Source organism: Coregonus clupeaformis, unplaced genomic scaffold (genome assembly GCF_020615455.1).
Source record: "Coregonus clupeaformis isolate EN_2021a unplaced genomic scaffold, ASM2061545v1 scaf2090, whole genome shotgun sequence".
Lineage (NCBI taxonomy): Eukaryota > Metazoa > Chordata > Actinopteri > Salmoniformes > Salmonidae > Coregonus > Coregonus clupeaformis.
The window spans coordinates 35,438-48,255 of NW_025535544.1; the positions used below are offsets into that span (position 1 = coordinate 35,438).

Below are 12,818 nucleotides of genomic sequence, written 5' to 3' on the forward strand. Positions count from 1 at the left end.
AAATTGTATGTTACAGTACCTTTTGCTGATGATTGCGTCCAAAACATTGGCTCATCGATCCCAACCTGTGGTCCTTGGGGGGTGGTGCAGGTGGTCCTCAATTATATTTTAGATTGTAGTATTTTATTATTCAAAAATAATAACAGTTGGGAGTATTAATGGTATTATTAGCAATTTTACATTCCTTTTCACAATGCAACTAGTTTATAATAATAATAATAGACCTTTACAGGCTTTGTTACATTCACATCTAGTGATAGAATTTGACCAGCAATATATTTGATGTGAAAAAAGAACAGCGACTCCGTGAATGGTGGTCCTCAAGAGCTTTGGACGGTGATTTGATGGTCTCTAGAATGGGACAAATTGGGAACCGCTGAGCTAGACAGTCACATCTGTGTGGTAACATGATAGGATGGAAAACCAATGATATACAATGATTCTGCAAACCCAAAACAGACTGATTATAATGTATAGTATATGACGTTACATTGAACTAATCACAGTAATCAGAGACCAACTCACACACAGTATATACAAAGACACACACACACAAAATACATTCCTAGGTGAAGAAGTGTCTTAGTCCACAGACTAGGAGACAGGCCTCAGCGTCTTCAGATTAGGTGAAGAAGTGTCTTAGTCCACAGACTAGGAGACAGGCCTCAGCGTCTTCAGATTAGGTGAAGAAGTGTCTTAGTCCACAGACTAGGAGACAGGCCTCAGCATCTTCAGATTAGGTTCTACAAGAAAGAGGATAGAGTTGAAGGGAAGAGAGAGATCAGAAAGTATGGAGGAGAAGGGGAGAGAGAGATCAGAAAGTATGGAGGAGAAGGGGAGAGAGAGATCAGAAAGTATGGAGGAGAAGGGAAGAGAGAGATCAGAAAGTATGGAGGAGAAGGGAAGAGAGAGATCAGAAAGTATGGAGGAGAAGGAGGAGTTCCACCTGAGATAATGATGTGATGATGGTCCTATGATGTAACTACAATAAGATAAGTCATTTATTACAGACAGAAACACAAAAACATGCTTCCATTCTGAAAAACAGTTCCTCTTCGATCTGGGTAGCTGTGTTTTTATTTGACCTATATTTTAATCATTACACATATTCAAGGGAGGGAGCAATGAAAACTGTCTTACCTAGATTCACTCAAGTCCTTAACAAGATGGTTTTCATGTTCAACGAGAGCTTTGAGACAAGCTCCCGTCACTTCTGGTCCTTTGGGGATGACTGCTTTCAGTAGTTTTCTCATTCGGTCCTGTTCAGTTGTTTCAGCTGTTATTCTGGAGTGCTCTTCTTCACCAATCATGTTCTTTGACCACAGATCATCTGCTATTGGCATTGAGTTTTTGGTTCGCTGAATTAGTTTAGCCCAGTGTTTCTTCAGAAACTCCTCAGCAGGAATGTCAGGGACTGTTAATGCTGAAGGGGGGGGGTCAATTAAATTAATATGGCTTTAGGGTTAACAGCAGCTGTTTCTACATCTTCCAGTCTCTCCAGTTATCATTCCTCTGATAGTCATTTATTGTATAGAACTGACTCCAGGGTTGTGGTCAATTCCAATTAAAGTCAGTCAATTTAAAATAAAAAATTGAAATAATAATTTAATATTGTCAAAGTGGACATGTCCCCCATACATTCAACATCTGGAAGGTCCCTCAGTCAAGTGTCGCATTTCAAGCACAGATTCAACTACATACAAAGACCAGGGATCTTTTAGAAAGCCTCATAAAAGAAGGACAGTGATTGGTAGATGGGTAACAGTAACAAATCAGACATTGAATCTCTCTTTAAGAATGGTCAAGTTAATAATTATCCTGTGGGTGATGTATTAAACCACCCAGACACATCAAAGATACAGTCGTCCTTCTGAACTGAGCTGCAGGACAGGAAGGAAACTGCTTAATGATGTCACCATGAGGCATTGGTGATTTTAAAACAGCTTAACGAGTTCAATGGCTGTGATGGGAGAAAACTGAGGATGGATCAACAACATTGTAGTGAGACTCCACAATAATGACTTAAATGACAGAGTGAACAGAAGAATACAAATAGACAGAATAAAATATATTCCAAAACAGAAATACCTTATCTAAATAAGTATTCAGACCCTTTGCTATGAGACTTGAAATTGAGCTCAGGTGCATCCTGTTTCCATTGATCATCCTTGAGATGTTTGAACAACTTGATTGGAGTCCACCTGTGGTACATATAATTGATTGGACATGTTTGGGAAGGAACACACCTGTCTATATAAGGTCCCACAGTTGACAGTGCATGTCAGAGCAAAAACCAAGCCATGAGGTCGAAGGAATTGTCCGTAGAGCTCCGAGACAGGATTGTGTCGAGGCCCAGATCTGGGGAAGTGTACCGAAACAGTTCTGCAGCATTGAAGGTATCCAAGAACACAGTGGCCTCTATCATTCTTAAATGGAAGAAGTTTAGAACCACCGAAACTCTTCCTAGAGCTGGCCGCCCGGCCAAACTGAGCAATCGGGGGAGAAGGCCTTGGTCAGGGAGGTGACCAAGAACCTGATGGTCACTCTGAAAGAGCTCCAGAGTTCCTCTGTGGAGATGGGAGAACCTTCCAGAAGGACAACCATCTCTGCAGCACTCCACCAATCAGGCCTTTATGGTAGAGTGGCCAGACGGAAGCCACTCCTTAGTAAAAGGCACATGACAGCCCGCTTTGAATTTGCCAAAAGGCACCAAAAGACTCTCAGACCATGAGAAACAAGATTCTCTGGTCTGATGAAACCAAGATTGAACTCTTTGGCCTGAATGCCAAGCGTCACATCTGGAAGAACCCTGGCACCATCCCTACGGTGAAGCATGGTGGTGGCAGCATCATGCTGTGGGGGATGTTTTTCAGCGGCAGGGACTGGGAGACTAGTCAGGATCGAGGGAAAGATGAATGGAGCAAAGTACAGAGAGATCCTTGATGAACCTGCTCCAGAGCGCTCAGGACCTCAGACTGGGGCGAAGGTTCACCTTCCAACAGGACAACGACCCTAAGCACACAGACAAGACAACGCAGGAGTGGCTTCGGGACAAGTCTCTGAATGTCCTTGAGTGGCCCAGCCAGAGCCCGGACTTGAACCTGATCGAACATCTCTGGAGAGACCTGAAAATAGCTGTGCAGCAACGCTCCCCATCCAACCTGACAGAGCTTGAGAGGATCTGCAGAGAAGAATGGGAGAAACTCCCCAAATACAGGTGTGCCAAGCTTGTAGCGTCATACCCAAGAAGAATCGATGCTGTAATCGCTGCCAAAGGTGCTTCAACAAAGTTCTGAGTAAAGGGTCTGAATACTTATGTAAATGTGATATTTCCGTTTTTTTTTATATATATATACATTTGCAACAATGTCTAAAAACCTGTTTTTGCTTTGTCATTATGAGGTATTTTGTGTAGATTGATGAGGGGGAAAAAACTATTTTATCAATTTTATAATAAGGCTGTAACGTAACAAAATGTGGAACAATTCAAGGGGTCTGAATACTTTCTGAATGCACTGTAACTCATGTTTACTTACTTGTTGAATGGGTGGCAGTGATGTATTCATCTGAAAGATAAACAAAATGAGGTTATATCACTCTAAATAGCATCTGTTACAAAAGTACAAAGTTATGATTGACATATGCTCCTACCTTGTGATACCACTTCTTTCCATGCAATCCTCTCATCATCACCGAATAACTCCATCTCAATGTCAACCCCTGTCATTTTCACAACCGCCCTGAAAAAGCTTGGTGTGGAGTCTCTATGTATGAGATGAATCTTCTGGAGAGAGATGGAGAGAGCGAGAGAGAGATTGCTTGCAATGTAAACATATGTTTCCCATGCCAATAAAGCCATGTGAATTGAGAGCCATCGAGCGAGAGAGAGCAATGGATAGAAATGTGACTTAAAATGTCAGATTCATGTTCTTAGTCTATTAAAACTGTACCTGTGGATTGATGTAGGTAGAACAGGGAATGTTCAGTCTGAAGAAACTATTCAGTTTGAAGGCCTGCTCTGGTCTTGAGATGAGAACCCTTGAAGACCCTTCAGACTTTTCCTGTTGTTCCACAGCCTGCGAAACGAGGCATGAAATACACAGCCAGTCAATGTATAGTCTTATTCAAACATTATTCAGAAAACTAGCAACAAACTATTATCTTCATGTTATGAGTGTCAACATAAACCGTACCACTGCTTAGTTAAGGTCACCTCTAAAAGAATGGTACCTCACCTGTATTTGGCTGGGGTTACTGGGGAACAGGTATAGGCGTGGAATTAGTGTTTGCTTTTTCACTGACAGATAGAGCATCAGCTCACAGTGGACATCTATGTTCCGCGAAAAGATATAGCTCAGTATAACAGAGATAACTGAGAACTTGGGATGGAGAATCTTAGCATGGAATCTGGTTACCTCATGCACTTCCTCAAAAGACACTCCATGTTCCTCTACATGAAAAATCTTCATCTCATTCCCCAGGGAAGGGTTGGTCCCTGAACAACACAATAAAAAGGAGACAGAAAGACAAATATTGTATTATTCAAACAACTAAAACACAAAGAATATGCGGTACCAGATCACAGTAAACTCAAACTCCCAGAAGATAATAATAAGCCATTTAGCAGACGCTTTTTTCAAAAGCCACTAGAGTCGGGCATAATTTTTGTGGCCGCCATATTCATTCATTCATTCAGGAAGTGAAACTCAGTTACATGGAAATGTCTTTCTGAATACTATGTGTATATGGTTTTACCTAAACAGACAAAGTGTGGCAGATGAACTTCCTCCAGTTCACCTAACTCCATAGTGATGTCCAGCAATGGACCACCTTGTCCGTACTGCATGTCTTTCAGAAGTTGACTGTAGGGATACCAGTTCCTGAAGTGATACTTCAGAATGACATCTCCGTCACACACCCAGCGGAGCCCTGACACTGTGCACTCATAACGCCCTTTGGGTGTCCTGTGCCTGAGGGCAACAACAAGATATGGTAGAGAGGGTCAATCGTCAAATGGAGAGGTTGGATTAGAAGCCTATTCCCAAAGGTAATGGGGAAATACACTAGCAAGTGGAATTAAATGTTAAAAGTAGTTATTTTACCTGAACATTTCACTCCCTGGACAGTGGAAGTCAAGGGTTCAATCTGAAGCCAGTGTGTGGAGTCCTGAACAAGGACAAGCATGTCAGTTAATATGGGGCCAGTTTCCTGGACACAGATTGAGTCTAGTGCTGGACTTAAAGCATGATCAATGGAAGTTTCAATAGAAAGTTATTTAAGGTCCAAGACTAGGCTTAATCTGTGTCCGGGAAACTGGGCCATTAACCAAAGTAACTAATCTAATGTATTTATTCAATGTTACATGGAATGCTGGTGATTGATCCAATTAAACTGTCTAATGACAAAATATGACAACAGCTAAAAATCCTGCATGCCTACAAGCAGAACACAAGACTGTCTATATCCCAGTATGAATGGTTGGTCAGTACACACCTGGCTTTCAGACTGTGTTTATATTACTAAAGCAGAACACAGGACTGTCTATATCCCAGTATGAATGGTTGGTCAGTACACACCTGGCTTTCAGACTGTGCCTGACTCCTGAAGGTATGTAAAAGTGAGAATTGACATTATGACTTACCTCAACATGGTCACAAGTCTCACAGCTCTGAGGAATCCCTGAAGTCAAAAGTAGTTGTTATTTAAAACGGACAATCTCATGTAATAACTAATTAATCGTTATTAAATAGACTTGTAATAAAAATCTATATAAGTGAGCAACAGTCTCATTAGCACACATTAGTGTTATATTAATGAATGTTTGTGGAAGCAGGAAACAATATGGTTCTGGTCCATGTTTTGGAGATGTTGGGGGCCTGATTTCTGGTAGATCCCAGGATGAGAGCTTAAAGGTAGAGTCAGCTAAATGATGTTGTACGAGCAGCACCGCAGATATTGTGATGAGCAAGATGCCTGACTTCTCTCTCACACAGTATCTGCCCAGGTGCACGGGTTCTCTTCACTCTCTTACAGCGTGGTAGCCACGGGACCAAAACAGAGGAGTTTAGCATCGCGCTCCAACGCCCTTAGTTGTTGTAGAAGTTTACCCACTATGCTGTTTACTTTGTGCATCTACATCATATTGCTGACTCTACCTTTAAGTTTGTTTTGACCAAATAGATCATGATTGTGTTCCTTGCCTGGGACTCAAGAACGCTTTAATCGTATTTTGATTTTAAAACAATTATCAGTTAACACTCACATATCTGGTCTCTGGTGTTCTCAGGTCCAGGCTTGATACAACACTCTCCACCATGGTCTCTGCTGTTGGGAAAGCAGATGGATAGACTGTGATTAAACTAAATACAACTTATAAAGGCTTTATATAGCATACATACAGTCTTCATAAGCAATACAAAGGGTGTATAAAGGGTGACAGAACAGCTCCCTATGTAGGGTGCATTGCCTAATGTGACATAACACTATGTCAACTTCCATGAAGTCAATACTGATGGTGACATTACAGGTGACATTGCTTATCTTGATGAAAGCCCCTAGAGACGTGAAGTCACCAGGTATCATTTTAACAGGTTCTGATGCCCTCTTGTGGTTAGAGTGAAACTGACACTACAGTGAGACATAGGAGAGGAAACATCTGTACATCCAACAGAACACATTAAAAACACACCACCGCCACTAATCTAACTGTCTGTAGGTCCAACAGAACACATTAAAACACACCACTACTACTAATCTAACTGTCTGTAGGTCCAACAGAACACATTAAAACACACCACTACTACTACTAATCTAACTGTCTGTAGGTCCAACAGAACACATTAAAACACACCACTACTACTAATCTAACTGTCTGTAGGTCCAACAGAACACATTAAAACACACCACTACTACTAATCTAACTGTCTGTAGGTCCAACAGAACACATTAAAACACACCACCACTACTAATCTAACTGTCTGTAGGTCCAACAGAACACATTAAAACAAACCACTACTACTAATCTAATTGTAGGAATGATTCCAGAGGAAAACACATGATGAAACATTGCTATGACTCACCTTTGAATGTGTTGGTCATCTATCTGACACAGGGTCACTGAGGAGGAGGAGTAAACCCCAAACCCAGGATAGAGGGGTTCAGTGAATGTGGTGTGTTCTGTGTAAAGGTGTGTCAGTGTACCAGAGGAGGACACGCTATAGAAGGACAAAGTACCAGCTGGCCAGTCCAGATACACTCCAACTCTGTTAGAAACAGGACCAGGGATGGATCTGATGACTCCAGCATGGTAAAAGTCATATCCTCTGTCATAGCAGAATAAACACCAGGACTTCCTATTGGTTCCAATACAACTGTCATTCTCCTCTCCCTTCCTCTTCATTCCTTTGTACACCACACCAATGTCAGCCTCGTCACTATCCTTCTCCACCTCCCAGTAATAACGAGATCCAGATAAGACTTCTCTGCAGAGAACTTGGGGATGATGGTCAAATCTGTCTGGATGGTCTTCATAATGCTGCTTCTCCTCCACCAATGTCACCTTCCTGTTCCCCTCAGACAGTATCAGGTGTGGGTTTGCTGTATTTGGGTCCAGGGTGATATGACAGGCATCTGTAGACAAAAGGAGAGTTTAATCAAACCACATCTTCATATAAAATGTTGTTTTGTAAGTAGAGAACAAGTATTGATTAGTTACTATGTTACTGTAGTTCTGAATATGCAGTTAATTAGGATTGAAGAGACTTACATTTCCTCAGCCCTGATTTCAGCCTGAACTCTCCACCATGATCCACACTGTAGGAGAAACTGGTTATTGACTGACAGAGACCTAATGAAGCAGTCAACATTTAAACCATATTGTTGTGTTCTGGTGCACTATCCAAGTTCATTACTAGAGAAATACAGGTATTCTATCCTACCTACTGCATACAGAACAGAGTACAATTCATTACTAGAGACATACAGGTATTCTATCCTACCTACTGCATACAGAACAGAGTCCAATTCATTACTAGATACATACAAGTATTCTATCATACCTACTGCATACAGAACAGAGTACAATTCCAACAGGATATCAGAGATGCAGAAGAAGAGTATTCATGTGGTGATGATGTATACTGTGTTGGAGTGCTAAGCCTGCTGGGTAAACGTCCCCTGTATTCTACCATCATATCCTCATGTTACTGAACCTACTACACTACATAGGACACAACCACTGCTCACACTATTAGGACATCTATTCTGACTTACTTCAGCTTCATCAGTTTATCTGTGGGATCCACCAGAGCAGCTGAAAGCAGTCCCCCTGCAGAGTCTCCTGGGTGATTGTAGCTCAGGTCCAGCTCTTTCAGGTGGGAGGGGTTTGACCTCAGAGCTGAAGACAGAGCAGCACAGCCCAATTCTGTGACCAGACAGCCAGACAGCCTACAGAGAGACACAACAGCGGTCTAGGTTGGTGTTCTGGTGTCAATCATCTTGTAGGAAACCCATATATTTGTCCATGATACAAACATTGTCATGAAACATCAGATTTTCAGAGTATTTGTTTTACTAAGCTCAGTACCGACCTGACTGAAACAGCTGTACATTGCCCAGTGTGTGTAGATTACAGTCTGGATCCTCCAGTCCAGCAGAGGGCAGTGTAACTCAGCTCAGTACCGACCTGACTGAAACAGCTGTACTTACCCCAGTGTGTGTAGTTTACAGTCTGGATCCTCCAGTCCAGCAGAGGGCAGTGTAACTCAGCTCAGTACCGACCTGACTGAAACAGCTGTACATACCCCAGTGTGTGTAGTTTACAGTCTGGATCCTCCAGTCCAGCAGACAGCAGTGTAACTCCTGAGTCCTGCAGGTCATTGTCTCTCAGCTCCAGTTGTTTCAGTTGTGAGTTGGGTGAACTCAGGACTGAGGCCAGATCTGAACAGCAACCCTCTGTCAGACCACACTGACCTAGACTAGAGGACAGAAGAGCACATGATTAACAAATGTTTAAAACATCCACATAATAACTCATACTGAAGAAAGTTAACTCACACAAGTGTCTGTATGTTGCAGAGTGGACTGGTTAGTCCAACACAGAGCAGCTCCACTCCTCTGTCTCCCAGGTCATTGTAGCTGAGGTCCAGTTCTCTCAGGGGGGAGTTTGGTGTCTGCAGAGCTGAAGCCAGAGTCTCACAGGATTCATATGTGAGTTTACAGCCAGACAGTCTGGAGAGAGGAGATATGTTGATACACTGTTAAATATGCAAAGCTTTAAGAATAATGAGATGCATTAAGATAATAACAGAAGGACACATGATTAACCAATGTTAAAAACATACTAACTCACTCAAGATATTTACCTTAGTTTTATATATGTTATGTATGTTTCTGGATATGTCCCAAAATGTTAAAATAATGTTAAAAACATACACATACTAACTATACTGAACAGAAATATAAACCCAACATGTAAAGTGTTGGTCCCACGTTTCATGAGCTGAAATAAAAGATCCCAGATATGTTCCATACGCACAAAAGCTTATTTCTCTCAAATGTTGTGCATAAATTTGTTCAAATAATGTTAAAAACATACACATACTAACTATGTCAAAAAAATACTAACTCACTCAAGATATTTAACCTTAGTTTGATATATTTATCACATTTTATGTATGTTTCTGCATATTTACCAAGATGTTCAAATAATGTTAAAAACATACACATACTAACTACATACATAATATATAAACACTCACAGTGGATACTGAAGATATTTTACTCACACTAGTGTCTGTATGTTGCAGAGTGGACTGGTTAGTCCAACACAGAGCAGCTCCACTCCTCTGTCTCCCAGGTCATTGTAGCTGAGGTCCAGTTCTCTCAGTGGGGAGTTTGGTGTCTGCAGAGCTGAGGCCAGAGTCTCACAGGATGTATATGTGAGTTCACAGCGATCCAGTCTGGAGAGAGGAGATCATCTGTTAGATATACAAATCCTTCAGAATAATGATAATGTATACATCAACTCAATAACAGAACTTACAGTGCTCTCTTGCAGGTTTTCACTACCGGCAGCAACCTCTGATAACCTTCCTCTGATGTGGTGTATGTCTTCAGGTCAAACTCCTCCAGCACCTCCTCTGACATCAGTAACAGGTAGGCCAGGGCTGAACATTGGTGAGGTTCTAGCTCTGTTTCTGAAAGAGTTCCTGATCGCAGGGAGGTTTGCATTTCTTCAACTAGAGAGTTGGCACCAAGTTCATTCAGACAGTGGAACAAGTTGATTATCCTTTCTGGTGAGGATTCCCATTCGATGTTGTCTGAAAGGTACCTGACTGTTCTCTCAACTGTTTCCTCATTGCTCTGTGTTGTACTTCCTGTCTGTGTCAGAAGGCCTCGTAACAGATTCTGATTGGACTCCAGTGAGAGACCCAGAAGGAAGCGGAGGAACAGGTCCAGGTCTCCATTCTCACTCTTCAAGGCCTGGTCCACTGCTCTCCTGTGTAAGTCAGACAACTGGATTGACTCCTCCTCTTCATCCTCACTAGTGGTGGAAAAACATTTTCCTTCTTGTCCAGACATGATTCTAAAGCATGCACTGCTGCTAGAAACTCCTGAATGCTCAGATGCACAAAGCTGTAGACCTTCTCTTGGTTCAGCCCAGATTCTTCTTTAAAGATCTCTGTACACAATGCTGAGTACTCTGATGCCTCTGTGACATCAAGGCCACACTCTCTCAGGTCCTCCTCATAGAAGATCAGGTTGCCCTTCTGCAGCTGTTGGAAAGCCAGCTTTGCCAGTTTCAGGATCATCTCTTTGTCTGACTGAGACAGTTCCTTTGGGTTTGTCTCTGTGGCTTTGTTGTACTTCCTGTTCTTCACAATGATTTGGATGAGCGTGAAGTGTGTGAACATCTGGGTCAGAGTTTTGGGGACTTCATCCTTCTCTGCCTCTTTCAGCATCATCTCAAGGACAGTGGCTGATATCCAACAGAAGACTGGCATGTGGCACATGATGTGGAGGCTCCTTGATGTCTTCATGTGTTTGATGATTTCATTGGCCAGATTCTGATCTGTGATTTTCTTCCTGAAGTACTCCTCCTTCTGTGGATCATTGAACCCTCGTACCTCTGTCACCTGGTCAACACACTCAGGTGGGATCTGATTGGCTGCTGCAGGCCGTGAGGTTATCCAGAGGAGAGCAGAGGGAAGCAGATTCCCCTTGATGAGGTTTGTCAGCAGCACGTCCACTGAGGTTGGCTTCGTGACATCACAGCACCTCTCATTGTTTTTGAAGTCTAGAGGAAGTCGACACTCATCCAGACCATCAAAAATGAAAACAGTTTTGGTTTCAGCATCTTCAATGCTGTCAATCTCTTTCAGCTCTGAGAAGTAGTGGGAAAGAAGTTGCATCAGACTGTATTGGTCCTTTTTCAGGTTCAGATCACGGAAAGGAAGAGGAAACATGAAATGAACGTCCTGATTTGCTTTTCCCTCTGCCCAGTCAAGGATAACCTTCTGCACAGAGACTGTTTTTCCAATGCCAGCGATTCCTTTTGTCAGCACAGTTCTGATAGGTTTGTCTTGTCCAGCTAAAGGCTTGAAGATGTCGTTGCATTTGATTGGTGTCTCTTGTGTGGTTTGTTTCTTGGATGCCATCTCTATCTGTCTCACCTCATGTTCATTATTGACCCCTCCACTTCCACCCTCTGTGATGTAGACCTCTGTGTAGATGTCCTTTAACAGACTTTGGTTTCCAATTCCTTCAGATATGTGTTGATACTTGTGTTTCAGTTTAGCCTTAATGTCTTGTTGGACTGTCAGAAGAGTTTGACCTGTAGGAAAACAATGAGAGTTGGGACTCATAAGTTTGTGTGTGTGTGTGTGTGTGTGTGTGTGTGTGTGTGTGTGTGTGTGTGTTAGAGGGGCCTTTGTCCCGTTCTTTGTAATATTGTATGAAACACAGTCTTACTTCTTCTGTCCAGAAGGTTGTGTGTGATCTTTAATGCATCCTCACTGTCCAAACTCTCCACTTCCTTATTGTCATCTGGTAATGGTTCCTGGCTGAAAGCAGGTGGCTGATCACTCTTCATTGATAGCAGGCTGGGGGCAGGTGACTCTGCTCTGGGCTTCTGGACACTGAACAAAACAGGGAGGCAGATCACCTCATCAATATATCATCAGTACCTCATCTACATCATTTCAACAACTGTATAATTTAACTTCTAGAAGTCCTGATGTTTATTTTAAAGCTACAGTCTGCAATTGGTAAATCTGTGTTTGGCCTTTTAAATGAATGATATAGGCCTACATTTGATGTAATTTGTGAACACTTTTCTCTTCATTAGTTTGATATTTTTAAGAGAACTGTATATTTTACAATTAATCTCTTACCTTTTAGAACTGGTGTCATGAGTCATTTTAGAGGCAGTGGTCTCCTCCTCTCTCTCCCCAGAGAGACTCATTTTAGAGGCAGTGGTCCCCTCCTCTCTCTCCCCAGAGAGACTCATTTTAGAGGCAGTGGTCTCCTCCTCTCTCTCCCTAGAGAGACTCATTTTAGAGGCAGTGGTCCCCTCCTCTCTCTCCCCAGAGAGACTCATTTTAGAGGCAGTGGTCCCCTCCTCTCTCTCCCCAGAGAGACTCATTTTAGAGGCAGTGGTCCCCTCCTCTCTCTCCCCAGAGAGACTCATTTTAGAGGCAGTGGTCTCCTCCTCTCTCTCCCCAGAGAGACTCATTTTAGAGGCAGTGATCCCCTCCTCTCTCTCCCCAGAGAGACTCATTTTCGAGTCACAGCTCACTTAGCTACACTAAGAAATAACA

At 42.4% G+C, this 12,818-nt stretch overlaps 2 protein-coding genes across 2 annotated transcripts; both read right to left on the reverse strand.

The window, feature by feature from the left end:
- Positions 1-651: 651 nt before the first annotated feature.
- LOC123488240 (NACHT, LRR and PYD domains-containing protein 1 homolog) lies at positions 652-4,902 on the reverse strand. The gene is made up of 7 exons (XM_045219141.1): positions 4,756-4,902; positions 4,236-4,495; positions 3,951-4,076; positions 3,652-3,784; positions 3,537-3,566; positions 1,141-1,423; positions 652-743 (listed from the first exon to the last, which is right to left on the reverse strand). Exons 1-7 carry the CDS (start codon positions 4,844-4,846, stop codon positions 737-739), a joined length of 930 nt encoding a protein of 309 aa, XP_045075076.1. The 5' UTR covers positions 4,847-4,902; the 3' UTR covers positions 652-736.
- A 2,126-nt stretch (positions 4,903-7,028) lies between these two features.
- Positions 7,029-12,475, reverse strand: LOC121560590 (protein NLRC3-like). The gene is given in 9 exon segments (XM_045219142.1): positions 7,029-7,629; positions 7,766-7,812; positions 8,272-8,445; positions 8,802-8,975; positions 9,055-9,228; positions 10,043-10,551; positions 10,554-11,833; positions 11,971-12,137; positions 12,393-12,475. Coding segments are annotated over 9 exon segments (3,150 nt in total). The 5' UTR covers positions 12,464-12,475; the 3' UTR covers positions 7,029-7,075.
- Between the last annotated feature and the right edge of the window lie 343 nt (positions 12,476-12,818).